The 25629-nt window shown below is 40.7% G+C and overlaps 3 protein-coding genes across 3 annotated transcripts; 2 read left to right on the top strand and 1 right to left on the bottom strand.

The window, feature by feature from the left end:
• Window positions 1-2110: 2110 nt before the first annotated feature.
• On the top strand, window positions 2111-8975 carry il7r (interleukin 7 receptor). Its single transcript, XM_054612973.1, has 7 exons — window positions 2111-2233; window positions 3609-3741; window positions 3830-3984; window positions 4637-4782; window positions 4870-5156; window positions 5242-5314; window positions 5905-8975. Exons 1-7 carry the CDS (start codon window positions 2137-2139, stop codon window positions 6241-6243), a joined length of 1230 nt encoding a protein of 409 aa, XP_054468948.1. The 5' UTR covers window positions 2111-2136; the 3' UTR covers window positions 6244-8975.
• Window positions 8976-9174: 199 nt separating this feature from the next.
• On the bottom strand, window positions 9175-13775 carry capslb (calcyphosine-like b). The gene is made up of 5 exons (XM_054612979.1): window positions 13716-13775; window positions 12525-12667; window positions 10766-10943; window positions 10480-10689; window positions 9175-9391 (listed from the first exon to the last, which is right to left on the bottom strand). Exons 2-5 carry the CDS (start codon window positions 12659-12661, stop codon window positions 9290-9292), a joined length of 627 nt encoding a protein of 208 aa, XP_054468954.1. The 5' UTR covers window positions 12662-12667; window positions 13716-13775; the 3' UTR covers window positions 9175-9289.
• Window positions 13776-15563: 1788 nt separating this feature from the next.
• LOC129102712 (uncharacterized) lies at window positions 15564-25000 on the top strand. Its single transcript, XM_054612968.1, has 3 exons — window positions 15564-15583; window positions 20930-20991; window positions 23025-25000. The coding sequence occupies exons 2-3, from the start codon at window positions 20981-20983 to the stop codon at window positions 24637-24639; spliced, it is 1626 nt and encodes a 541-aa protein (XP_054468943.1). The 5' UTR covers window positions 15564-15583; window positions 20930-20980; the 3' UTR covers window positions 24640-25000.
• Window positions 25001-25629: the final 629 nt, after the last annotated feature.

A 25629-nucleotide genomic window follows, 5' to 3' on the forward strand; every position in this document is an offset into this window, starting at 1 on the left:
GTGAACCACCAGATCCTCCTCTCCACCCTCGAGGGGATGGGCGTCTCAGGCTCTGCACTCTCCCTGCTTGCATCCTACCTGACAGGCCGATCCTACCAGGTGACATGTCAGAACCACGCATGCTGACAACGGGGTTCCACAAGGTTCAGTTCTGGGCCCCCTTCTCTTCTCGCTCTACACAACATCTCTGGGTTCTGTTATTCGCTCCCATGACTTCTCCTACCATTGTTATGCCGATGACACCCAGCTGGTCTTGTCATTTCCTCCCGGTGACACCCAAGTGGAGGCACACATTGCTGCGTGCTTGGCTGACATCTCGAAGTGGATGGCGACACACCACCTGAAGCTGAACCTGGACAAAACCGAGCTACTCTTCCTCCCGGGGAAGGGTTGCCCCGCTGAGACCTGTCCATCACCATTGATGATGCCGTGGTGACGCCAACTGGGACTGTGAGGAATCTGGGTGTGACCCTGGACGACCAACTGTCGTTCTCAGCAAACATTGCATCGGTCACACGCTCCTGCAGATTCCTCCTCTACAACATCAGGAGGATTCTCCCCTTCCTCACTGAGGAGACGGTGCAGGTGCTCTACAGGCTCTGGTCATCTCCCGCCTGGACTACTGCAACTCACTACTTGCTGGAGCCCCGGCGTCGGCCATCAGACCTCTGGAGCTTGTCCAGAAAGCTGCAGCACGTCTGGTGTTCAATCGCCCCAAGTTCTCTCACACAACTTCCCTTCTCCGTTCTCTACACTGGCTCCCTGTAAGAGCTCGCATCCAGTTTAAGACTCTGGTGCTAGCCTACAGGGCAGTGAGAGGAACAGCTCCTTCCTATCTCCAGGCCTTGGTCAAGCCCTACACCCCTGCCCGACCACTCCTCTCTGCTGCCTCGGGGCGATTGGTTGCCCCGTCGCTCAGAGGTCCCTGCGGCCGATCCACCCGGTCACAGCTTTTTCTGTCCTGGCCCCTCAGTGGTGGAATGAACTCCCCACTGACGTCAGGACAGCAGAGTCGCTGCCCATCTTTAGGCGCAGGCTGAAAACTCACCTCTTCAGGAAGTACTACCCGGAGCCTTCCTCGTAGCACTTATTGCACTCGTATTAGTTGCTGCACTTACTGTATTCGTATCAGTTCGCTGCACTTATTGAATTTGTATTTGTTTACTGCACTTATCCTATTCGTAGTAGTTTGTAGCACTTACTATATTCGGATTAGTCTGTTGCAATTATTGTTTTCGTAGTAATCTGCCTCTGCACTATACTTTTGCTCTGGTTTCTGCTTTTAGATGCTTGTTTAAGAAAGGAGATGCACTGATGACTTCTGGTGACTAGTAGTTCTCTTGAATACCTATGTTGAATACACTTCCTGTAAGTCGCTTTGGATAAAAGCGTCTGCTAAATGACTGTAATGTAATGTAATGTAATGTACCTGAACAGGTAGAGAACAGAGTACCTGAACAGGTAGAGAACAGAGTACCTGAGCAGGTAGAGAACAGAGTACCTGAACAGGTAGTGAACAGAGTACCTGAACAGGTAGAGAACAGAGTACCTGAACAGGTAGAGAACAGAGTACCTGAACAGGTAGATGTGGTACAGTTTAAAGTAATTAAGGAGAGATTTCAGGCATAGTTTTAGTCGTTTAAACGTTGGGTTTAGTAACATCACCATCTTTGTCACGTACAGTTACCATGGTTACATCTGTCGACCGACTCTCCTCAGTAAATCTTTCATTATCAACCAATCAGACGAGCTCTGCTGATGAAGCTGTTCTAACAGGGTAAAGATGGAAACATTTATGTTCTTTAACAACAAACTGCAGTTTGACTGAAGCAGGACGTCGTCTCCTCTCAGCTCTGATGGAGTTAACTCTTCTTCTTCTTCTTCTTCTTCTTCTTCTTCTTCTTCTTCTTCTTCTTCTTCTTCTTCTTCTTCTTTCTGCTGTTTGCTGAACAGAGATGGTTTCTGATTTACATCCTGTGAGCAAACAGTCACCCTTCCTCCTCCTCCTCCTCCTCCCCCTTCCTCTCACCACTCCCTCTTCCTCCCTCCCCCCCCGGCTGACTAGAAAAGCTGTCAGCTGGTGAGACGCTGTGAGTTCTGGTTTGGTCTCTGCAGCTGTGAGGAGACTCAGATGAGATGCTGCCGAGCTGCTGGACCGCCGTGCTGCTGCTGCTGTCGGCCAGGAGTCGAGCTCAGAGTGGAGACGGAGACGGAGACGGAGACGGAGACATGGGTGAGGAGATCACTCACATGGTCCTCAGTGTCTGAACTATATATCTATATCTATATAGATTATTGCACCTGAGCTCAGGTGAGTGAAGATCTCAACCTGACATGTTTTATGGTTCACTGAGCAAATAATTATAAAATTATACAAAAAAATCATCTTCTGGAGGAGAGATAAGAGCAAAATGTAATAAAATAAAATAAATAAATGACCAAACTTGAATGTATTTCTATATTTTTTAATTCACACTTTTTAAATTAACGTTACTCTGAAACAAACCTGCAGTTTATCTTTATAAACACTTTTTTAAACTAATATTAATGTTTCATATGTGAACATGGGCATCAGCAATATTTACTAAATCAATATGCTTTAATCTTAATAAACATTCAAGCAGAGCGTATTGATTATGAGCCTTTAATGCAGCTGTGAGCAGATATAATATATTTTCTACCAAATTTGGCTCAAACGTTCACCTGGACTCAAAGATGAACGGATAAGATTTTGGAGGTCAGAGGTCACTGTGATCCAGGTGTTGGACGTCTTAATTAATCTATTTCTTTTATGCCACATATTGTTTATTTTCTGGCCCATCACGTGATGCTGTTTTGCTCTCTGAATAACTCAGGAGTCTCTGGGACAATATTGCTTATGATTCCTACCTTGTAATCATTTGTTTTTTAAATCAGATAAAAACAAGACAAAAGAGTTGTATAATTAATTAAAACTCAGTGTTCCATATCACAGTAATTTATTATTATTTATTATTATTTTCTTTTTCTCAAATATATGTGTGATCATGTTACTTTGTAAATATATTTCATAATTAGACTGCATTGTTTTTCAATTTGAATAATAATCATTTAGATTATTATTTTTTAAACCAGAAGAAGTGGAACCAAACGAGGAGGTACATTTTATAAAATTGTGGATTTCATGTTTGGGTTTGGCTCTAAAAAATAGATTTATTGTTAACAGACACCGTCTTTATTCAGGGATCAAGTTATTTTCATTTCTGGCAAAAGCAGTCTGTGAGAAATGGAAAAATGTTTTTATGTCAAAATAGTTTCCTAACCGGCACCACTCTCCCCTACATTTATATCTACATATATAATAAATACATACATAGATATTATTAATTATCTTTTAACGCCAGCCAAAACACATCCTTTTACTAGCTTAGATAATATTATTTTAATTTATTATTTTATGTAATTTATCTGTTTTTTTACTGTGAAATGTCTCCTGTGTTCTTTGTTAATTCACATTAACCCTTTAACACACCAGCTGTTATACGCTGCTCTGTATAACAGCTGGTGTGTATGGGGGGATTAAAGCTGAAAACATGGAGTCCTCCTTTACTGAGCCTGTTTCCTCTCAGAGCCCAGAGTCAGGTGCACCTCTCACATCCTGACGACAGGAAGCAGTCTGAGCTGTAAACTGGTGGGAGGCAGCAACGACGACGAGGATGATGAAGACGAGGAGGCTGATGGCGTAGGGAACATGACAGTGTGGTAAAAACACTCATCGTTTATTCCTAAATGACACTTCGACACCAGAGGAGCTCCAGGTAATGACGACAGCTCTGCTTTCTGTTCTCAGCTACTTTGATTTCAGTCAGAAGAAAGCGAAGTGCTTGGAGGCGTTCGGGGACACCGTCAGCTCCAGAAATCTGAATCCCATCCTTCAGTTGAATGTGACCGTCCACCTGAAGAGAGGAGGCCGGATTTCAACCACAGTCGACCTGAAGAAAATAGGTAAATCCGTCCTGCAGCTCGGTGTTCACACTCATGTTTCTACAAACAGACATTCATTCAACAAACGCTGTGATTTACAGATTACTTGTTGCCAATCTGAATACAATTCAGTTTTTCTGTTTCACTTTTTTCCCATATTTTGCAGCAGGCTTTATCCTTTTCACACCAGGCACCAACCTCTGTTTCTGAAAAGTGAAGCCAAAGCTTCATGTCCTAAAGCTGCATTCTCTCTCCTGTCCACCAGGGGGCGACTCCTCTGGTTGTATAGAAGTCTATGAGAAAATGACTCTACTTCTCTCTTGATTTATTCCCTCAGTAAACATTGTAAACATGAGTTTATGGTCTCAATCTCTAGTTTCAAGTCTTCTTCAATACAGCATGATGTTCATTTAGTAAATGATGCTCCATTTAGAGTCAAACAGACGGACAAAACACCAAACTGGAGGCTTCAAAAGGTCTATAAACCAATGAGAGACGTCATAACGACTACGTCACCTTTTATATTCAGTCTATGGTTCATAGGGATCTCTTAGTTCTTCTTCTAGCCCGTTCTCGTTCTTAAAATGTGCCAGATTTGAATTTAAATCATTGTGAAGTGATGATATATCAGAGTTGTGTTTACAGTTTGTCTTTCTTCGTTGTGTCTCTGCAGTTCAGCCCGAATGTCCTCAGGTGAAGAACGTGACTTTCGATGAGGACCAGGCTGTGATCCGCTTTGAGACTCCGTACCTCAATGAATACATTAAAGTAGACAACCAACTCTTCCAGCTGCACATCTGGACCGCCGGCAGAACAATAGTAACATCATTTCTGTGGCTTCACTTATTATTTCTACTGTTTACAATGTTCTTCAATGATTGACTTGTTTCTCCTGTTTGACCACAGACTCAAAACGTCTCATCAGAGATTCTGGAGATCAACATGGAGCACCTCAAAAAACACACCAAGTATCACGTGAAAGTGAGGGCGATCCCGATGAACGGTCTGCAGGGTTTCTGGAGCGAGTGGAGTGAAACTTTCAATTTCTCCACTCCGGCTGCTGAGAACCAGCCAGACCCATTCATCTCTTTGTCTCCAGCGGAAGAAGGCACGATTCAGACGGACATACTGATCGTGTGTCTCGTCATTTTGGTGGTGGTGCCTTCAAGTGTTGTTATCTTCTGCAAAAACAAGTACGCCGTCTCTGCTTTCTTGTCAGAAAATCTGTGTTTAAAGACGCGTGTCATATATTTATATTTCTTTCTGTTTCCTTCTCAGAATATTTACGTACATGTGGCCGAGGATCCCTCACCCCAAACACACTCTGGTGCAGATCTGCAAGACAAATAAAGTGAGTCATTTTACCTTGACACTGTCCTCCCAGAAAAACAGCCGCGTCAGTTGTATCAAATGAATCATAACGGATATGTGTCGGCGCCCTCTACTGGCAGGAATCACATGTGTCTGTCGTTATAAATCATACAAAACCTCAGAGTTTAAAACGAGAGTCCTGTTTGTTTCCTACCAACTGGCAACGTTTCTTTTAGCCATGACAACAAGCGCTCAGGGCTAGTTGGTCAACGAGCTAACAGGCTACTAAAAACCTGCAACGTGCTAGCCCTAATCAGTCAAAGCACCTTTCCGAGGTACATAATAAGAGATAGGGAGCACGGCTGAGGCGGTGCTAACAGAGCTAACAGTGTTTACCTAAAGGGGGGGGATTCTCTGATCAGGGAGACATTACTCCTCTTATTGATCAGATATAATGATCTGAACGTCGTTTATTGAAACTTGAACCGCAGCAGTTTAAGATCAGACTGAGTCCTGCTGATGAACACTTCTCTGTGTCGAGGACAGTGAGTTATTCTACATGTGACTTTAATGGAACAGACATTGTTGATGACTCACACCATCATGCACCTGATTGTCTGTTTTCTGCAGGGCCTCCTATTGAACTTCAAACCGGAGGAGTTCAGTGCCCTCAAAGTGGAGAAAACAGAGAATCAGTCGTTTGAGGAAACTGAGCCTCCGATGGAAGCTGAAGCTGCTGACCACGACAACGACCGCTCGAGTCCTGCCTGCTCCACCCAGAGCTCCGACGGCTGCATGAGCAACACCAGCGTCAGCACCGAGGAGTCCACCCTGCTGAGCAGGAGCTCCTCCGACGGAGAGGACCTCCGGCTCGGGGAGAGACCTCCCACACCTCAGCCTGAAGGCAGCAGTGGAGGAAATGAGGCGGAGGCTTACGTCACCATGTCCAGTTTCTATCAGATTAAGTAGGTCAGGAGGAGGAATAGTGATGGACGGACATTTATTTTATTTATCAAACGTTCCCTTCAGAAGGCTCTGAATCTGTGGTTTTCAACCTGGAGGTCAAGACCCCACAGAAGACCAAAGATACATCTCAGGGTCCACTAGATCATGAAATGTGTGAGAAGGAAATTCAAATCTTGTTTTTTAGCGACGTGGACCTAATGTCAGTCCGTCCACCACTTTGATCCAGAACTATCTCAGGTATTGGATGGATTTCCATGAAAGTTTTCACAGACTTCAACTTTGTCCAGAGGTTTAATCCTACTGACGTTGACTCCTCCATGACATTGAAATGCTTTTTTACAGAAATATCTAAAGAATATTTTGGACGGATTGCCTTGACATTTGGTACCAATATGAGTCCAGAGCAATGAATCTAAATGACTTTGGTGATCCTCAACCCTTTTTCTCTAGCGCCACCAGCAGGTCAAAGTTCATTTTAAATGACCACTATAATGTCTGCTCCACTCCTTCAATATCTAACCCACTTAAAAACGTTGAGGGACTTTTTAAAGACGGACTATTTTCAAAGTCTGTGCAGCAGAAATGTCGTTAATAGCTTTTATTATTACGTCTGCGAGTAATAGTGGATTTTAAGTCCAGAATGTAACATGTAGCCGTTTGCTAACTTTGGGCTGATGACCCAGAGGTTTTGAAATGTAGCTGTTTGTGTTTATTTGTGGAATTTGATGCCTTATGATTATATCAATTATATTTTCATCATATCTCATACATTGTATACTGACATACCTCCTCATGGTGTTGTTGGAGGAACCTTAGGAGACCATACCAGTGTTTATGTATGTTTTACTACAAATCACAGATTACAATCTCCCAGGCAGCCCATTGGTTAAAAGGTCAGTTAATCTTTTAGCTGACATTTAGAACCACCTAAAACATCCCTCCATCCTCCTAACTGTCCCTTAGAACCTCCTAAAGGATCCTTAAGACCTCCTAACTGTCCCTTAGAACCTCCTAAAGGATCCTTAAGACCTCCTAACAGACCCTTAGAACCACCTAAAGGATCCTTAAGACCTCCTAACAGACCATTAGAACCACCTAAAGGATCCTTAAGACCTCCTAACAGACCCTTAGAACCACCTAAAGGATCCTTAAGACCTCCTAACAGACCCTTAGAACCACCTAAAGGATCCTTAAGACCTCCTAACAGACCCTTAGAACCACCTAAAGGATCCTTAAGACCTCCTAACTGTCCCTTAGAACCACCTAAAGGATCCTTAAGACCTCCTAACTGTCCCTTAGAACCACCTAAAGGATCCTTAATACCTCCTAACAGACCCTTAGAACCACCTAAAGGATCCTTAAGACCTCCTAACTGTCCCTTAGAACCACCTAAAGGATCCTTAAGACCTCCTAACTGTCCCTTAGAACCACCTAAAGGATCCTTACATCCTCCTAACTGTCCCTTAGAACCTCCTAAAACATCCCTACATCCTCCTAACTGACCCTTAGAACCACCTAAAGGATCCTTAAGACCTCCTAACTGTCCCTTAGAACCACCTAAAGGATCCTTAAGACCTCCTAACTGTCCCTTAGAACCTCCTAAAACATCCCTACATCCTCCTAACTGACCCTTACAACCACCTAAAGGATCCTTAAAACCTCCCTTAGAACTTCTTCAGTGGACACTAGAATCCCGTATAGAGCTACTACTCCTCGGTGACCACAAGAACTCCGTAGACGACCACAACAACCACACAGAGTAACCCTAGAAAGGCCACCTAAAGGGCCACTTGATCAACTTCAAGGACTTCTAGAACCTCCTCAAAGAGAACCTAAACCAACCAATCTCAGAACCCATTGACCAAGACTTCCTCTTCCGTGCGCTGCTCATTGTTTACAGTCTGATTAACAACTGGAGATGAGAGACTGGAGTTTAGAGACTGTTTACCAGCATTCAACCAAAGCCTGCTCCAACATGCTTGGTTTAAACTACTCTAAGTACAGAATGCTTCCGATACCAAAACCCTGCCCGGTTTCCTACAGATTCTGTATATGTATGAAGAGATTATAAACCACCTAAAGGACCACCTACTAAAAAAATATCTTCAGAACCACCATGAGGGTCCCAACAATCCCCTAAAGGACTTCTAGAACCTCCTTACTGTGAGATTAAAGCACATCCTTAACCTGTGAGGGTGTTGATCCTCCCAAAGCCTCCAGAACTGTTTCAGAGCTGGTTGTCAAAGATAGAAACCTTTCAGTGAAAAGAACATCTGTTCAGTGTGTTTCATTTATTCAGGATAATGATTTGTGCTAAAACATACATAAACACCAGTGAGGTCCTTCAAAAGAAAGCTGCTCTTATCTGCACTTAAACTGTTAGAGAACTAAAACTGTTGTAGTCGTTCATCAACAGGCTCTTCTTACTGTCGTAACGCACTCGGCCCACATTCATACAGGTGAGAGGAGTGTGTTGCTGCTGTTAACTGAACACAATGCTGCCTCTTAATATATCTGACACAACCTACACCTCATGTTTCCACCGGCTGAGATAAATACACAGAATGTACGCTTTGTTTTCTCAGATATCTGTAATATGTTACTCCAGATTCAACTGTAGCTACTAAATATTCTGTATATACTACATGCTAATGTCTGATTGTACCTGTACCAATGTTTTTTTTATTCAAACAAAGCATGTGGTGTTGCATATCAACGAAAATCAATAAAAGAGAATAGTTATGAAATCATACTGCTGCCTTTTGTTTACCTACAATACAACATCTTTCCCTATTCTATATATATATATTTATATATATTTATATAATATTCGAATTACAAAAACAAACACTTTAAACTATGATACCACATTCATTTAGAGTAATTATTTCCTATTAACTTCTACAAACACAGAATGAATTACAGCTGGTAGAAAAGAGCTAGATCGTATCAACTTAACACAACATCATGATTAATTATTAATTATTAATTATTAGGCCCGTGGTGCGTCTTCAACACAGTTAATGGAGTCCATGTCCTTTGACTTGATTCAGAGCTTCCAGGCGTTTTTCATCATCAGAATAAAGTAGACATCGCTGTCAATGGAGGCGCTGACTCCACAGTAATAGTTGACAAACTCTTCTTTGGTCACCTGTTGAGGAGAGGAAAGTTTACTGTAGAGGAGCAGCATGACGGAGAACAAAGAGTGAGTCAGTGGAGTTTTACTACAAAGTTAAATCAGGTAAAAAGAGGTCCGTTTATTATCAGATAGCAGATGTTTTCCATCCAAATGAGCCAAATGTCAAGTCAATTATATTTACGTCTGTTGTAATTTTTCTGACAAATAAACACAAAAGAGAGTCCGTATTAAAAACTCTCTAATCTGAGACTTTGACAAATAAATATGAAGTTAAACTGAAACCACCTTGTGATGAACAAAAGCTACTTTGTCACAAAAAGCATTGCGTAGTGTGTTTAACTTGTTACAGAAACAATATGAAAGTGATGAATATGAATTAATAAAATATGAATAGAATCAGGAATAGTATTAAAAATAGAAAAACAAAAGTCTCTCAGTGAGGATACACTTAAAGAACATTGGTGGAACAAAGAGCTTCACATTTGGATGGAAACAGCGAGTGAGGAGAGTGAACGTGTCTGAGTCCAGAAACTGAAATGGAAAAGGGTGATTTTGTTTTTTATTGAACTACAATGAAAAGAGATTCAACCTGCTGCATGAAAAGTTATTGAACGGACAGAAACATCTGCTGTCTGAGAGACAACAGCCACCAAACTATCAAACTACTGAGCTTTGTATCTTGTATGGTTCTTTAAGTCCAATTATTACTTCAGTTTTGAATATTAAAATACATTTTTATGGTTAGTTGAAAGTTATCAACCATACAATATACTCTGCAGAATATTTCCAGATTAAATAGAAAACACCCTGAAATGGAAACGTCCGCCTCCTCCTCCCACCACCCGTACGTTGAGCTCGTTTACCAGAATGATGCTAAAGTCACAGTTTCCAGGCATTTCTCATCATCACAATAAAGTAGACATCTGTGTCGATGGACGCACTCACACCAGCATAATAATTCATAAACTCCTCCTTGGTCACCTTCAAAGAGTAATACCAGCATTGTTATACATTTATATCAATAAGCAAAAAAACATTTGACTGTAATGTTCTCTTCAGAGACAGAAACGTATCACTCCAACCACCTGATGAAGAGTTACCTTTCCATCTTTGTCATACGGAGAGTCAAAGCTGTCCAGGAATTTCCTGAAGACCTGATCCTCTGTCCACTCCCCGTTCTGATACTTGGGGTGGTACTTGGCGTTATAAACGCCTCGCAGGTCTTCGATGGTGATCACCCCGTCACCCGTCTTATCCAGCTTCCGAAATGCCTCCATGACCACCTCCTTTCTGGCTTTAGACATCTGCGGCTGCAGATAACAGATCATGGAAGTTAAGAAACATGAAATGCTCCTCGGCTGCTCAGTAAGCAGTTTTAATTTTTACCCTCAGAGTTATGAGGAACTCGTCAAAGTCGATGGTCCCGTTCCGGTCCCGGTCAAAGAGCTGAAAGAGATCCGTGGCTTCTTGTTTCTCGATCAGGATCCCGTAGTCATTCAAACCCTTCAGGAACTCTTTCAGGTCCAGCGAGCGGTTGTTGTTATCGTCCATTATTTTGAAGGTTCTGACAAAAACAAACACTGAGTCAGAATGAAGTCGTTTCATTTTTTGTACAAACAAACCTTTTGCATCAAAAAGTGAGAGTGCTTATCGGTGGAAGAAGTATTCAGATCTTTTACTTTAGTAGAAGTTGGAATACCAGAATTTAAAGTTAATATATTTCAAGTAAAAGTCCTGCATTCAAAGTAAACTTAAAAGTAGAAGTACTCATGTGCAGTCAAAAGGGTCTCTGTCAGTGTATGGTTACTTGTTATTATTCTATTTGGTTTTTTGATACATTTACGTGTAAGCTGCTTTTAAATGTTGTAGCCGGCTGCAGTAGAGTCATGTGATTTATTCTAAATGCTCATTACAAGGTTTTAAAATCTTCATCTGCACATTAACCACTAACTCCAGCTGTCAGATATAAATGTAGAGGAGTACAAGTGTAAAGTAGCAGAAGATTAAACTGCAGGTAAAGTAGGGTCATGTACAAGCACCTCAGACTTTACTGAAGTAAAATACTTCAGTAAATGTTAGGTTCCAGCAGTAGAAGTATTAGCTGACGGTGTCTGTAGATGCAGCTTATGAGGAGAATCTACAGCTGAGGAGCATCAGCACACAAAACCACAAAATCTGCAACAACACAATAATGTGACAATAAACCAAAACACATGAAAACATCCTGCAGCCTCTGCTGACTCTCGGTGTAGCACACTGCACAGTTCATGTATCACAGGAAGACACAAACCTCAGAACAGAACTGAAAGCGTAGCAACCATCACACAGCAACTAGCAAAATACAGTTTGTCACTGTGTGTCTCCAGCCAATGGCGGGCCTCAGAAACGTCTTGTGTGGCCCCTGACAGTGACTTACATTATATTTTCATCATCTGCCCTCAATAGCATTGATTTCACTGTTATTAGCCTACATTTAATGCAATGCTCAACTTCAGGCTTCAACCTGCCCCCCCCAAAAAACACAATGTCTATCAGGTCGGTAATGACAACTTGTAGAAAGCTAATGGTGTCGAAAATGTTGTAGAATGTTATGAACTAGTCATAGTATAGTAGACCAGAAAACAACCCAAGTCATAGTGTAGTGTGAGCTAAGCAGTCATGATTTATATTTTATTTTGAATTGATATAAAAGGTCCCATATGGTCTAGCGGTCAGGATTCCTGGTTTTCACCCAGGTGGTCTGGGTTCAACTCCCGCTATGAGAACATGGATTCAAACAAACTTTGAACGTTGATTTTCAGGTCAAAGAACAGATTTGTCTTGTCAATTAAAACTCATGTCAAAGAATGTTATGAAAAAAGTCTTATTATAGAAAAACATCAAAAGTCATTCACGTTGGTCTTCCACTCCAAACTCGCTGCCTCGTCATCTCGTCTTCATTGTGATGTGTTGAGTTGAATATTGAATATTTATTAGAATCAGAATCAGAATCTTTATTTGCCACGTATGCGTATGCATACAAGGAATTTGACTTCGGTTTTTCCATCGCTCTCAGCGTACATACATAGAAATAGACAAATAAAAAACAGAAAACAAGGACAGCAAATATTTAGAATATTAAAAGGAGGATGTTGGAGGAGCTCACCTGCCCAGACCTTTGATACCAGACGAGCCTCTGGTCAGACACTGCAGTCGGAGTCGCTCCACCAGGTCACAGCACTCCGACAGCTGACGCTTGGCCTTCATCGCCATCTCTCGGTCGTGTCTCGACGTCCCGGCCATCACCGCCTCCACAAACAGGAAGTGTTTGTTATTCAAAGGACTGATGGAGAAAACTACAGAACTCTGACTGCAATCATTGACAGAGAAGAACTGAAGGCAGAGACGATGAGTTTGGATGAACTCAGAATAATTAAAGTGTTTTACTGCTAAGAGTATTTCATCAATCGGTAAACATCATTTTGAGCTGATTCAGTCAGTCACCTTATTGATTCATGAGTCTGTTTAAGCCATTTATTAAGAGAAATATTTGAAAATAATTCATATTTACCTTTAAATTGCTGATGATCAGATATATGCAAATTAGAATAATATATATATAATATTCTATTAAATATATATATATATATATATAATAGAATATTATATATATATTATTCTAATATATATATATATATATATATATATATATATAGTAGAACATTATTTATATATGTTATTCTAATATATATATATAATGTTATATTATATATATATATATATATATTCTATTCTACTTGTTTGTCAATAATATATATATATATATTAGAATAATATATATATATATATATTAGAATAATATATATATATATAATATTCTATTATATATGTATATAATATATTATATATATATAATATTCTATTAAATATATATATATACATATATATATAATATTCTATTATATATATTATTCTAATATATATATATATATATATAGTAGAATATTATATATATATGTTATTCTAATATATATATATATATAATGTTATATTATATATATATATATTCTATTTTACTTGTTTGTCAATAATATATATACATAAAATATTCTATTATATATATATATATATATATATATATTAGAATAATATATATATATAATATTCTATTATATATATGTATATATATATAATAGAATATTATATATATATATATATATATATATATATATATATATATATATAATATAAATATATATATTTATTGACAAACAAATAGAATAGAATATATAAATGTCTATTCCATTCTATTTGTTTGTCAGTAGTATCTAATATGTGATATCTAACAGAGACTCACCGACACGTTGATGTTTTTCTCTTCAGCTGGAACACAAACACCGCGGCCGCGCTTCCGCAAACGGACCTGGTTACCATGGAGATCTGGAGTCCTCTCCTGTGATTGGCTGCTCAGTCCTGATGCGTTTCAACGTTTATTTCACAAACACAGTACGTTATGAATACAGAATAAATACATTAATACTGCTAAAAGCACTACTAAAGGTACTGGAGACATTATACTAGGTTATAGTACTTGTAATATTAAAGCAGTAAGTCATTTACAATCTTCACAACAGGAAGTGCTGAAAAAAACACCTGAATGTTTGTTTAATACACTTCCTGTGGTTGTTTCAAAATAAAAGTCTACCAAACGCCTTCACATTAAAACGCTTTTATTTAGTTTTGTACTGAAACACACACAGGAAGTGTAGTGTTAGTATGATCAGTAGCTGTAAATGATCAGTAAAGATGATCAATGATCATGCGGATCAGCAAACATCAGCTAATGTGTTGAAAATAAAACCTTTAAATCTGTAAAATCATATAATTCACAGTAAACTGCTTCTGTTAATAAACTCTTTTAAATACAAACTTTAAACCTTTCTGTTTGTCACTTCTAAAATTACAATTATTCATTTCACTCCTCTTTTTGATTTCTCCTTTAAAATCATATTTGACTTTAGTTACATTACCTTCTGTTTGTCTTTGTGTCTTCTGTAAAAACACGTTGAATCAGCTTGTTGTTTAAAGGTGACGTTCAAATGAATCTGACCTGATGAAATGTTTTCTGTATCATTAATGTCATTCTCATGAATTGTATTTATCATAATACAATAAATACTAACTTGAGAATGTATGTTTTTTATTTTTATATGTGTTGACTCTTGTTATTGGTGTAAAATCACAAACTCTCACTGCTCTCTGGTGGTCAGAGTCAGGAGCTACAGAGCTGCATTTCTCAGAGGGAATGAAGACAATTAAACGTCTCTCATTGTTTATCAGAATCCTGTTAAACAGGTTTAGTGAGTTCTTGTTTCTTTAAAGTCATATAACCAGAGAAACCCCTCTAACCAGAGAAACCCTCTAGCTCACTCATGACACATGTTCTAGACTTTATGGTCCCAGAGGAGGAAAACCCTCCTCACAGCTCTGCACACGTCAGATAATAATACACACAACAGTATTTGTTTGTAACAACATGTGGCAGCCAATGACCTGACAGCTAGATATTCAGTTCAGCATCGTATGAAACATAATTCATAATGTAGAAATTATTAAACAAGTCTAATGTGATGGAAGATTTGACTATTTTCTGACATTTTACAGACTACAATTAATTGATTAATAAAGAACAATTAATAATGATAATCATTTCTAGTGTCCTTGGAGTCCAAAGTAAATCTGGAGAAGCAGCATTGAGTTTTTATGATCCACAAATCTGAAACAAAATCCCAGAAAACCAAATGTTTGCTCCAACTGTCACTTTGTTTTTATGGAATCTGACTTTAACTTATTTTGATCTTCTATTTTATTTTATTTTTCAAAATTTTATTGATGTGAGTCTTTTAATATTATCTTTTTTATATATTGCCTTTTTTTATCTTATGGCACCTTGAATTGCCTCCTGCAAATATGTTTCACCTTGAATTGCCTCCCTGCAAATATGTTTCTAATAATTTGATATAAAATAAACCTCTATTGTTCTATAAGTACAAATAAACAGAAATAAGTGAGCAATATATTATAACTACTATAAAAATAATAAAAGTCTCTGAGACTGTTTCTGTGAAATCATGTGACCTCAGAACGTCCCTCCTCTCTGATCGGCTATAAAAACTCCCTCACTTGCTCTTTCTTCTTCCTCTTCATCAGAGACCAACAACTGAGGTAAGAAAACATGATGAAATGCTTTCAATGTTCAGATCAGTTAACAGAAGAGATGTGGATGTATTTGACACAGAGCTGTGTAGGTATGCACGCACCTCCAGAGTGACTAACGTGGTTTAAAGCACAATAATGAGAAGTAAAAACTCTTTAAACATAAACTTTATGGTGAACTAGCCTGAAGACGGTTATTCTGACATGAAAAGATGTGAACATTGTGACGGTTCCCTGTATGTTGTGTCTTCCATTTGTTTCTAGGACTGGGGAGCAGAGACCTACTTAATTGGTCATTAGGAGTGATTGGCGTGCACCTGGGCCCGGGTGCCAACGCCCTATAAGAGTCTGCTTCCCCAGTCCTTCCGGGGCTGTTCTTTTCAGCTCCATAGCCATGCACACCTTTCAACACTTATGTTGAAACAACACACACACCTATAATCCACTCATGCATACACACTCCACACTACGGACTTACTGACTTCCACATCCCATACTTTTATTATAATTTGAGCACTTGGATTGGTTTGGTTTGATTAAATACTTATTTTGATTGGGAAACTGTTGTCTCCCGTCTTTTTGTTGTGTAGCCTGGCGCCCCTAGGCCAGGTGCGTAACAACATACTAAATGGTTGGAGGAAGGTGAACTAAACTCAGCCTGCTTCTGTAGATGGTTTTATAAGAAGAGATGGTCGCAGCAGCTCTCTACCAGCTTTGATACTTTTGTATTTTTTCTGCTATTTTTATTCGTTGTTGTTTTCTTTTCTTTGGTAATTGTATGTTCCTGCTTCAGCGTTTTAGTTGTAGCGTTTTTTCCACCTTCTCTGCACACAACCGGAACTTTTAATGCTGACCTACAACCGCGACCAGCTCCTGCTACCGGAGCGGAGCGGCGTTCCCTCCGCCGCACACCCGAGAAGAGGGGGGGGAGGGAGGGAGGGGGGGAGGGGGGGAGAGGAGAGGGAGAGGGAAACCCTTTCTCCCCACGGTCATTAAGGGGAATGTGAGGTCCCTCGCTAACAAAGTGGATGAACTGTCAGCATTGGTGAGCAGCCAGCGGGCCTACAGGGAGAGTAGTCTGCTCTGCTTCAGCAGACATGGCTGCACGGGAAGAACCGGTCTGCTGGACCAGCCGGACAGTCTGCTGGACCAGCCGGTCTGCTGACAGACCAGCCAGGCTGAACCAGCCGGACAGTCTGCTGGACCAGCCGGACAGTCTGCTGGACCGGACAGAGGGACACAGAGCGGTGAGAAGAGAGGAGGAGGTCTTCCGTCTTTGTTAACTCTAAACGGTGTAGTCCCGGCCATGTCACTGTGAAGGAGTGTATCTGCACTCCCGACATTGAGCTCCTGGCGGTGGGTTTGGATCCTACTATCTACCGGGAGTACTCGCACATTGTTGTTGTTGTTTACATCCATCAGCTGCAGAGGAGCGCGAGTGACGTCATCCACTCCGTCACAGCGGGGCTTCAGACTCAACATCCCAACTCACTCATGGTGATCAGCGGGGACTTTAACCACGTCTCCCTCTCTCCTGTCCTGACCCACTTCAAACAATATGTCAACTGTGCAACGAGAGAGAACAAGATCCTGGACCTCTTTTACGTGAATGTAAAGGAGGTCCTACAGCTCCTCTGCCCCCCCTCGGTGAATCTGACCATAACCTAATAGAACCACCTACAAGCCCCTGGCTATGCAACAGGCAGCCAGCACAAGGACTGTGAAGGTTTGGTCGGAGGACGCCGAGGAGACCCTCCAGGAGTGTTTTCAGGTCACAAACTGGGAACTGTTCCAGGAGGACTACGGGGAGGACATCGAGGACCTCTCTCGTTGCATCACAGACTACATCCACTTCTGTGAGGACACCATTGTGCCAACAAAGAAGGTCCGCTGCTACCACAACAACAAGCCGTGGATCAGCAAAGAGTTGAAGGGCCTTCTCAACAGGAAGAAGAGGGCCTTCATGGCTAAGGACAGAGGGGAACTTCGGGCTGTTCAGAAGGAGCTGAAGAGAAAGCTGAGAGAGGCTAAGAACAGCTACAGGGAGAAGATCGAGGCTAAGATGGGACAGAACAACACTAAAGAGGTGTGGAATGGGATGAAAATGATGACAGGCTGCAGTCTGCCTTCATCTGGAGTACAGGGTGACCTAGCATTCGCATCAGAGCTCAACCTATTCTTCAATAGGTTCGACACTACCCCCACCCCGGTGTGCTCCGATAGTGAGGCTAGGTCTCCACCTAACACCTCCCCCCATTCACACCTCTGCTGGGGTCTCTGCTCCCCCTCCCATCTACACCTCTGCCACCTCCCCCTCTCCCAGCAGACTGTTAGGACCAGAGGATGCCCCCCCTCACCCACTAGCCCTCTTCAGACCAACATCTCCACAGATGTGGACCAGGACAGCCCATCACTCCCCCCATCCCCCCCTACAACTGTTCACCCACGGCCAGGAGCTCACAGCTCCCTTCAACCCCCTCACCACCCAGCCCCACCTTCACCACCATCCAGGTACAGCATCAGCTCTCCAGGCTTCAGATGAGTAAAGCCAGTGGACATTACATTACATTACAGTCATTTAGCAGACGCTTTTATCCAAAGCGACTTACAGGAATGATGACATCAGCCCTAGGTTGCTGAAAGTGTGTGCTGGACAGCTGGCAGCTCCTCTCAGGCACCTCTTCAATCTCTCCCTGAGGTTGAAGAAGGTGCCCACAATCTGGAAGACGTCCTGCATTGACCCGGTGCCGAAGAAGAGTCGTCCCAGCGGTCTTAATGACTACAGACCTGTGGCCCTGACATCACATGTCATGAAGACCCTGGAGAGACTGGTTCTGCGGCACCTGAGGACCCAGCTTACAGCTTTCCTGGACCCACTACAGTTCGCCTATCTGCCACACATCGGGGTGGAGGACTCCATCATCTACCTGACACACAAGGCCCTCTCTCACCTGGAGAAGCTGGGAAGCACTGTGAGAGTCATGTTCTTTGACTTCTCCAGTGCTTTCAACACCATCCAGCCCTCCCTACTGAGAGAGAAGCTGCTGGAGATGAACCTGCACCCCAACACCACTTCCTGGATCACTGACTACCTCACAGGCCGGCCACAGTACGTCAGGGTGGATGGCTGTGTCTCTGAGTCTGTGATCAGCAACACCGGCGCACCCCAAGGAACTATACTGGCACCGTTCCTCTTCACTCTCTACACCTCGGACTTCCGCTTCAACACTGGTTCCTGCCACCTCCAAAAGTTTTCCGATGACTCCTCCATTGTTGGATGTATCACCAGGGACAACGAGGAGGAGTACAGAGGACTGATTGAGAGCTTCATCACAACAACCACCTGAAGCTCAACATCAGCAAGACCAAGGAGCTTGTGGTGGACTACCAGAGGAACAGAAGCCCCCCTGTCCCTGTTTTCATTCAGGGAGGGGAAGTGGAGAGGGTTGAGTCCTACAAGCACCTTGGGGTGCAGATTAACAATAAACTGGACTGGACACACAACACTGCCCTCTACAGGAAAGGACAGAGCAGACTGTTCTTCCTGAGGAGGCTGAGGTCCTTCAATGTGTGCAATAAACTGCTCAAGGCATTCTACCAGTCTGTGGTAGCCAGCGTCCTCTTCTTCTCTTCTTCTACCAGTCTGTGGTAGCCAGCGCCCTCTTCTTCTCTTCTTCTACCAGCTGTAGCGTGCTGGGGTGGTGGCATCAGGACTGGAGATGCCAACAAACTCAATAAGCTGGTGAGGAAAGCCAGCTCTGTGGTGGTCTGGAGCTGGACAGTCTGGAGTCAGTGGGTGAGAGGAGGATGAAGGCCAAACTCGGAGCCATCCTGGACAATCCCTCTCACCCTCTCCATGAGGAACTGTGGCAGCTGGGCAGCTCTTTCAGCCATCGGCTGATTCTACCAAAGAGCAGGACGGAGCTTCAGACGCTCATTTGTGCCCACTGCCATCAGACTGTACAACAACAGCAGAGACCACAGTCTGTCATCATGCTGACCAGCCCCCCCCCCCCCCCATGTGGATATACTGTATTTTTTTTATTTTTTTATTCTTATTTCTGTTCGATGTTTGTTTTGTTGTGTAGTATGTGTATTTATTGTCTGTGTAGTTGTATAGTATGTGTATTTATTATCTGTGTAGTTGTATAGTATGTGTATTTATTGTCTGTGTAGTTGTATAGTATGTGTATTTATTGTCTGTGTAGTTGTATAGTATGTGTATTTATTGTCTGTGTAGTTGTATAGTATGTGTATTTATTGTCTGTGTAGTTGTATAGTATGTGTATTTATTGTCTGTGTAGTTGTATAGTATGTGTATTTATTGTCTGTGTAGTTGTATAGTATGTGTATTTATTGTCTGTGTAGTTGTATAGTATGTGTATTTATTGTCTGTGTAGTTGAGCTGCTGCAACACTCGAATTTCCCCCATGGGGATCAATAAAGGAATATAATAATAATTTCTCATGAAGAGGTTATGAAGACAAGAGGAGATCTAAAACATGATAAGAGTCCACAGTGTGGTGGCAAATCTCCTTTTTTGGTAAAGGACTTCACAGAAAGCAGTGAAGAAGAAGCTCGTCCCACAAGTATGATGTTGATTCTGAAACCAAACAAAGAATGTTTTTCCAGAGATTTGGTGTTTCAAATGTACAATCTTCACAACAGGAAGTGCTGAAAAAACACCTGAATGTTTGTTTAATACACTTCCTGTGGTTGTTTCAAAATAAAAGTCTACCAAACGCCTTCACATTAAAACGCTTTTATTTAGTTTTGTACTGAAACACACACAGGAAGTGTAGTGTTAGTATGATCAGTAGCTGTAAATGATAACCAGAGAAACCCTCTAGCTCACTCATGACACATGTTCTAGACTTTATGGTCCCAAAGGAGGAAAACCCTCCATTGTTTATCAGAATCCTGTTAAACAGGTTTAGTGAGTTCTTGTTTCTTTAAAGTCATATAACCAGAAAACCCCTCTAGACAGTCAGTCATGGTAACGCTGCCTCTCATGTTTCTCATGTTGATGTATTGTGTTGTCAGTGATACATTCAGCCTGATTGAAGATCATTTCTGCATATGATGTGTACAAATATTAGATAGTATTAGATATCACACTTTAGTTGCTAGGACCAAATATTGTGAGAAAACACTGAGAGGTTGGGCAGAGAATGATTATGTTCAATAGAATCATGCAGATAAAACAACATAATCCAGTCAGAATATTGTTCCTACAAAATGTATTTCTTACTGCAGATTAGTATTAAAACTGTAGAAATAAAAGACGATCACATTCATTATTATTATTGTGTATAAAAAGTAAGTTACGGTTATTGTTGATGTTTTTTCTTCCAGACACCAACACCTCATCCTCACTGTGTGCAGCCCTCACTACCAGGCATCACCATGGCAATGCTGTGAGTAACATCAACACACTGTGTAAAAAGAATATGTATATACATGTAGACATTACATTCAGAAAGCATTAAGAGACCGCTTCTCTTTTATTCACATTCTGTTATGTTGATGTATCAGGCAGAAAACCACAAGCATGAATTAAAACCAGCTTGTTAGGAGTTCAAAAGTCTTTAACCCGGTAAACGGACAGAGGTCAAAACCAGGAAGGCAAACGGGAAGACAACCTTAACCAGGCAAAGGGCAGGCGAGGAGTCAGAGTCCATACAGATCACACAGGAGGGAGGCAGAAGCTTCCATGGTGGAAAGATGAGCCTGCACTTGGCAGAAGCTTGAAAATGTGTCTGGCTTGGTGTTTTTGAAGCCTGGATGATAAGAAAGAGAGATGTAGGCAGTTAAAGAAAAGTTCACACCTGGGTCTTTAAGAGTTCAGTATCTTGGCGGGCTGGATGACCTCCAAGTTCCTGTGTTCTGCCCAGACCATAAACAGCTGCTCCTCCCCTTCCAACCAATGCCTCCACTCCTCCAGTGCCATCTTGACTGCCAGCAGCTCTTGGTATTCAAATATCACAGCTGTGTTCCTCTGTGGAAAGCTTTACCTGGTTTGTCTGCTGTTGTTGGGCCTCACTGTTGAGCTTTCTGGTGTTATATCACATTGCTTTGTCCGTCAAAGCTCTTTGTAAACTCTGTTTTAAAGGTGCTTTATCAATAAAGTTATAATATTATTATTATTATTAATTGGGGTTTGAAACCAAAGCATCGTGCTTTCAACTAACTCAAATGTAAATCCACCCATATTTAGGATTATTGCTTGGAGCAGATTTAATAAATAATAATGAATGAATATCAAAATATGCAATGATTATTAATAATTCAATTATCCGTTATAAAAGTATAATAACTATCACAGCTGTGATTGAGCCTCTGATGAAAGCATTGCAATATTTATATATTTGCATATTTCTGATGACATTCCTGTGAAGAAAATACTGTATTAATAAGAACTATGCACACAATTCTAAAGAATAACATGTTATTATGTCATTTCTCCAGACAGCTGGACTCTGAGAACAATTTCTTTGTTTACACTCAGATGGAAATTCTAAATCAACCAGGACTTAAATGTTAAGGATTGCTGCTTTAACTTAAGTTTCAAAGACAAGAAAGATCCTATCTTCTTATTACAGAAGCAATTCCTAAAGCCATGTCCATGACCTGTCCTATATTAGACTTTCTATCTTATCTTAACTTATGAACCTTAACATTATTTCTTAACAAAAACTGTAAATGTGATTCATCAATCGGCCCTCGTCCTGTCATGCCTGCATCTATGTTTAAAATGAACATGCTACTGCCTTTATCTTTGATCAGAATGTACCAGTAGTCTACATGAGGAAAAAGACGGGTGTTCAATTTTAGCTACTGTGTTCATGGAAGAAGAGAAAACCCCCTTTTAATAACTTATTTATTATATTATCATTTCAAGCGCCATCAAATGGTTTGAGTAGCCTTTCCATTGCTATATTTCAGTGTTCATCATGTTCCCATCTTCATTGTCATTGCCATACAGACCTAACATCATTGCGGCGGCCATTTTTGGTAGTTATTTTGAATTGAAATCCCTATATGTCATAATAAACTGAGATGAGATAGTATTTCAGACTTCAGTAGTTTCTGTACTGAGCCTCCAGGTGCGTAAGTTTGGAGATGAGTTCTTCAAATGCAAAAGGTTCTGGGTAGAACCTCATCCCTTCAGGAAGAACATTATATTGTTTACTGATATTAAATCCTTTTCAAATGGCTTCTGCTGTTTTCATTTAGACTTCAGTGTTTTAAGATGTATTTCATTTTAATCATGTTTAATGCATTTAGCTAATCCCTTTGAATTGCCTGTGTGTATAAAAACATGCCAACAAACACACTTTCAGAATCACCTTCAGAAAGGTTGTAATATATTTTCAAAACCACGTGAACTTATTTCTATACATAAAATCTGAGTGTGTTAATTTAAGTACAGTAACTTCTTTTTCTACAGGAACGCCTCAATCAAATATAAGAAAACCATCTCAAAAAGTATTCTGATCCGTGAAGGACCTCCTACTGTCTACCAGCTGAGACCAGAGAAAGAGAATATTGGAACTCTGACAAGAATGACTCTTGGTGAAAAGAATCCAGAGAAGATAAACAAAACCATCTTGCTTGTTGGTGAAACAGGAACTGGAAAATCTACTCTGATCAACGCTCTGGTCAACCACTTCATGAGAGTGGAGTGGAAGGACAATGTCTGGTTTCAGATCGTAGAGGACGAGAAGAAAAAACAATCAGAGAGTCAGACATCAGATGTGACCGTGTACGAGATCTTTGGTTTTGAAGAAGAAACTCTGCCCTTCTCTCTGACCATCATCGATACTCCTGGATATGGAGACGCAGAAGGGATTGAAAAAGATTTCATGATCAGTCAAAGATTGTTGGACTTGTTCCGCTCAGATGATGGAGTTCATGAGATCAACGCAGTCTGTCTGGTGCTGAAAGCAGCCGAGAATCGAGTGAGTGACCGACTGAGGTACATCTTAGATTCAGTGATGTCTCTGTTTGGAAAGAACATGGAGAAGAACATTGTCACCCTCATCACACACTCAGACGGTCTGACACCTGAAAATGCTCTTCAAGCCCTCGATGCTGCAAAGATCAAATGTGCCAGAAATAAAGAGAAGGAGCCTTTTCATTTTCTGTTCAATAACCGCCAGAGCAATGAGAGAACACCCAAATATAAGGTTTCTTTAAAAGGTGCATGGGACTTATCAATGGACCAAATGGATGAATTTGCTGATTTCCTGAAAAAAGCTTCACCTCAGAACCTGATGACAACAGTGGAAGTGTTGAAGGCACAAACTAGAATCACTGCCTGCATCCAAAACCTGAAAGAGAGAATCGAGTTGACTGAACTGAAACAGAGAGAAATCCATCAGACTCAGGAAGCTCTGAAGAAACATGAAGAAAAGATGAAGAACAATGAGAAGTTCACTGTAGAGGTTGATGAGCCCTACAAAGATAAAGAAGAGGTCAGTGAGTGGAGATGGTGGGCGTTAGGGATGAATTATGGAGGATCTGTCACCTGTAATGTCTGCGAGGAGAACTGTCACTATCCATGTACACTGGCCTGGTATCCAGAACACTGTAAGGTCATGGAAGGAGGACGCTGCACTTCATGTACCAAGAAGTGTCCTGTATCAGATCACGTGAAAGAAAAGAAGATCTATGTTAACAAGACGAGGAAAGTTCCAAAGACCGAAGAAGGAATGAAAGAGAAGTATGAGAAGAGTAAAGCAGAAGGTGACAAGTCAACAAGCCTTCTGGAGAATCTAAAAAAAGAAATGGAAGATCTTCAGAGAGGAAAAGATGAGCTGTTGGAGGAGTCCTTTCAGCATGTCCTCAAACTGGAGCAGATCGCCCTGAATGCTAACTCACTGTCCACTCATGTCCACCTGGACTTCCTGCTGGAGAAGATGAAGGAGAGAGGAGACACAAAGAAGGTCCAGAAACTGGAGGAGATGAAACGTCGAATGGAAGAAGATAAAGGAATCAAAGCAGCGCTGCAATACATGCGTGGTAAACTAGCAGCTGGTAAAGCAGCTGTAGGATGGAAGTAGGTCAGAATGATTGAGAGCAGACAGCTGAGTAGAAACAACGTCCACACTGTTGGTAAGATATATTTCATTCTAGTTCTATAAGTGTGATGGTGATTTAATATCTACAGTAACAATGAAATATATAATATAACCATAAATCTACATATAAAGCAGTTAAACTTGATGTTTTCTTCTCTGAATCACTTTGTACAGAGGATGTTACAGAACTGAATATTCAGCTTTCAACCTTCAGTCATGAATTCTAATGTTCTTTTATTTGATTCATGATCAATATGTATGATCATATATTATAAACCCTGGTGTCTTCATGCTTCTTCATGCATGCTTGTATTTTTAGTGGAATCAGTCCTGACTGATGCAGCTCTCTATCAATCTTTAATAAAATATCATCTTGATTGAATCAGTTTGCTCACAGCGTCTTCTCTGGATCATCAGCAGCTTTTTGAGTCTGTTCAAGTTCCTGCTGAACTTTCTTCAATTAATGTTTCTCTTTGTTCCTGAAACAGTTTGAGTTCATTCTGAGATGAAACACACACCACCATTATAACTGATGTTTCATTAAAGCATCAGGAGGAAGAAGTTACAGGTTAAGTTAGAGTCAACAAGACGAGATGTTTCCTTTTAAAATATCTGTAGGGACGTTTTCCAACTCTACATAATCTAAAGTTAATTTGTGATCAGCTCTCTTACAAATGAGATTTCCTGATTAAATAGGGCGTAACTAACTAAAAGACACATTTCATTGCTTAATCAACATCCAAATCTTTATACTTCAACTATTTAGTTTTTAGTTTTTTTTAGACTAACATATTACAGAACAAGATTAGAATAAATGCATTTAAAACAGTTAAAGGAGTACATTTGTCAATGGTTTACAAATAAAGTGAGCTTATTACTCTGAGTTAGATTAAAAAAAAAATATATATATAATTGTAGCGTTGTTTAATGACTACGTTAAAATAAAAATATTGGGGGCACCACTTCTGAATA

This window comes from Anoplopoma fimbria, chromosome 14, assembly GCF_027596085.1.
Source record: "Anoplopoma fimbria isolate UVic2021 breed Golden Eagle Sablefish chromosome 14, Afim_UVic_2022, whole genome shotgun sequence".
Taxonomy (NCBI): domain Eukaryota; kingdom Metazoa; phylum Chordata; class Actinopteri; order Perciformes; family Anoplopomatidae; genus Anoplopoma; species Anoplopoma fimbria.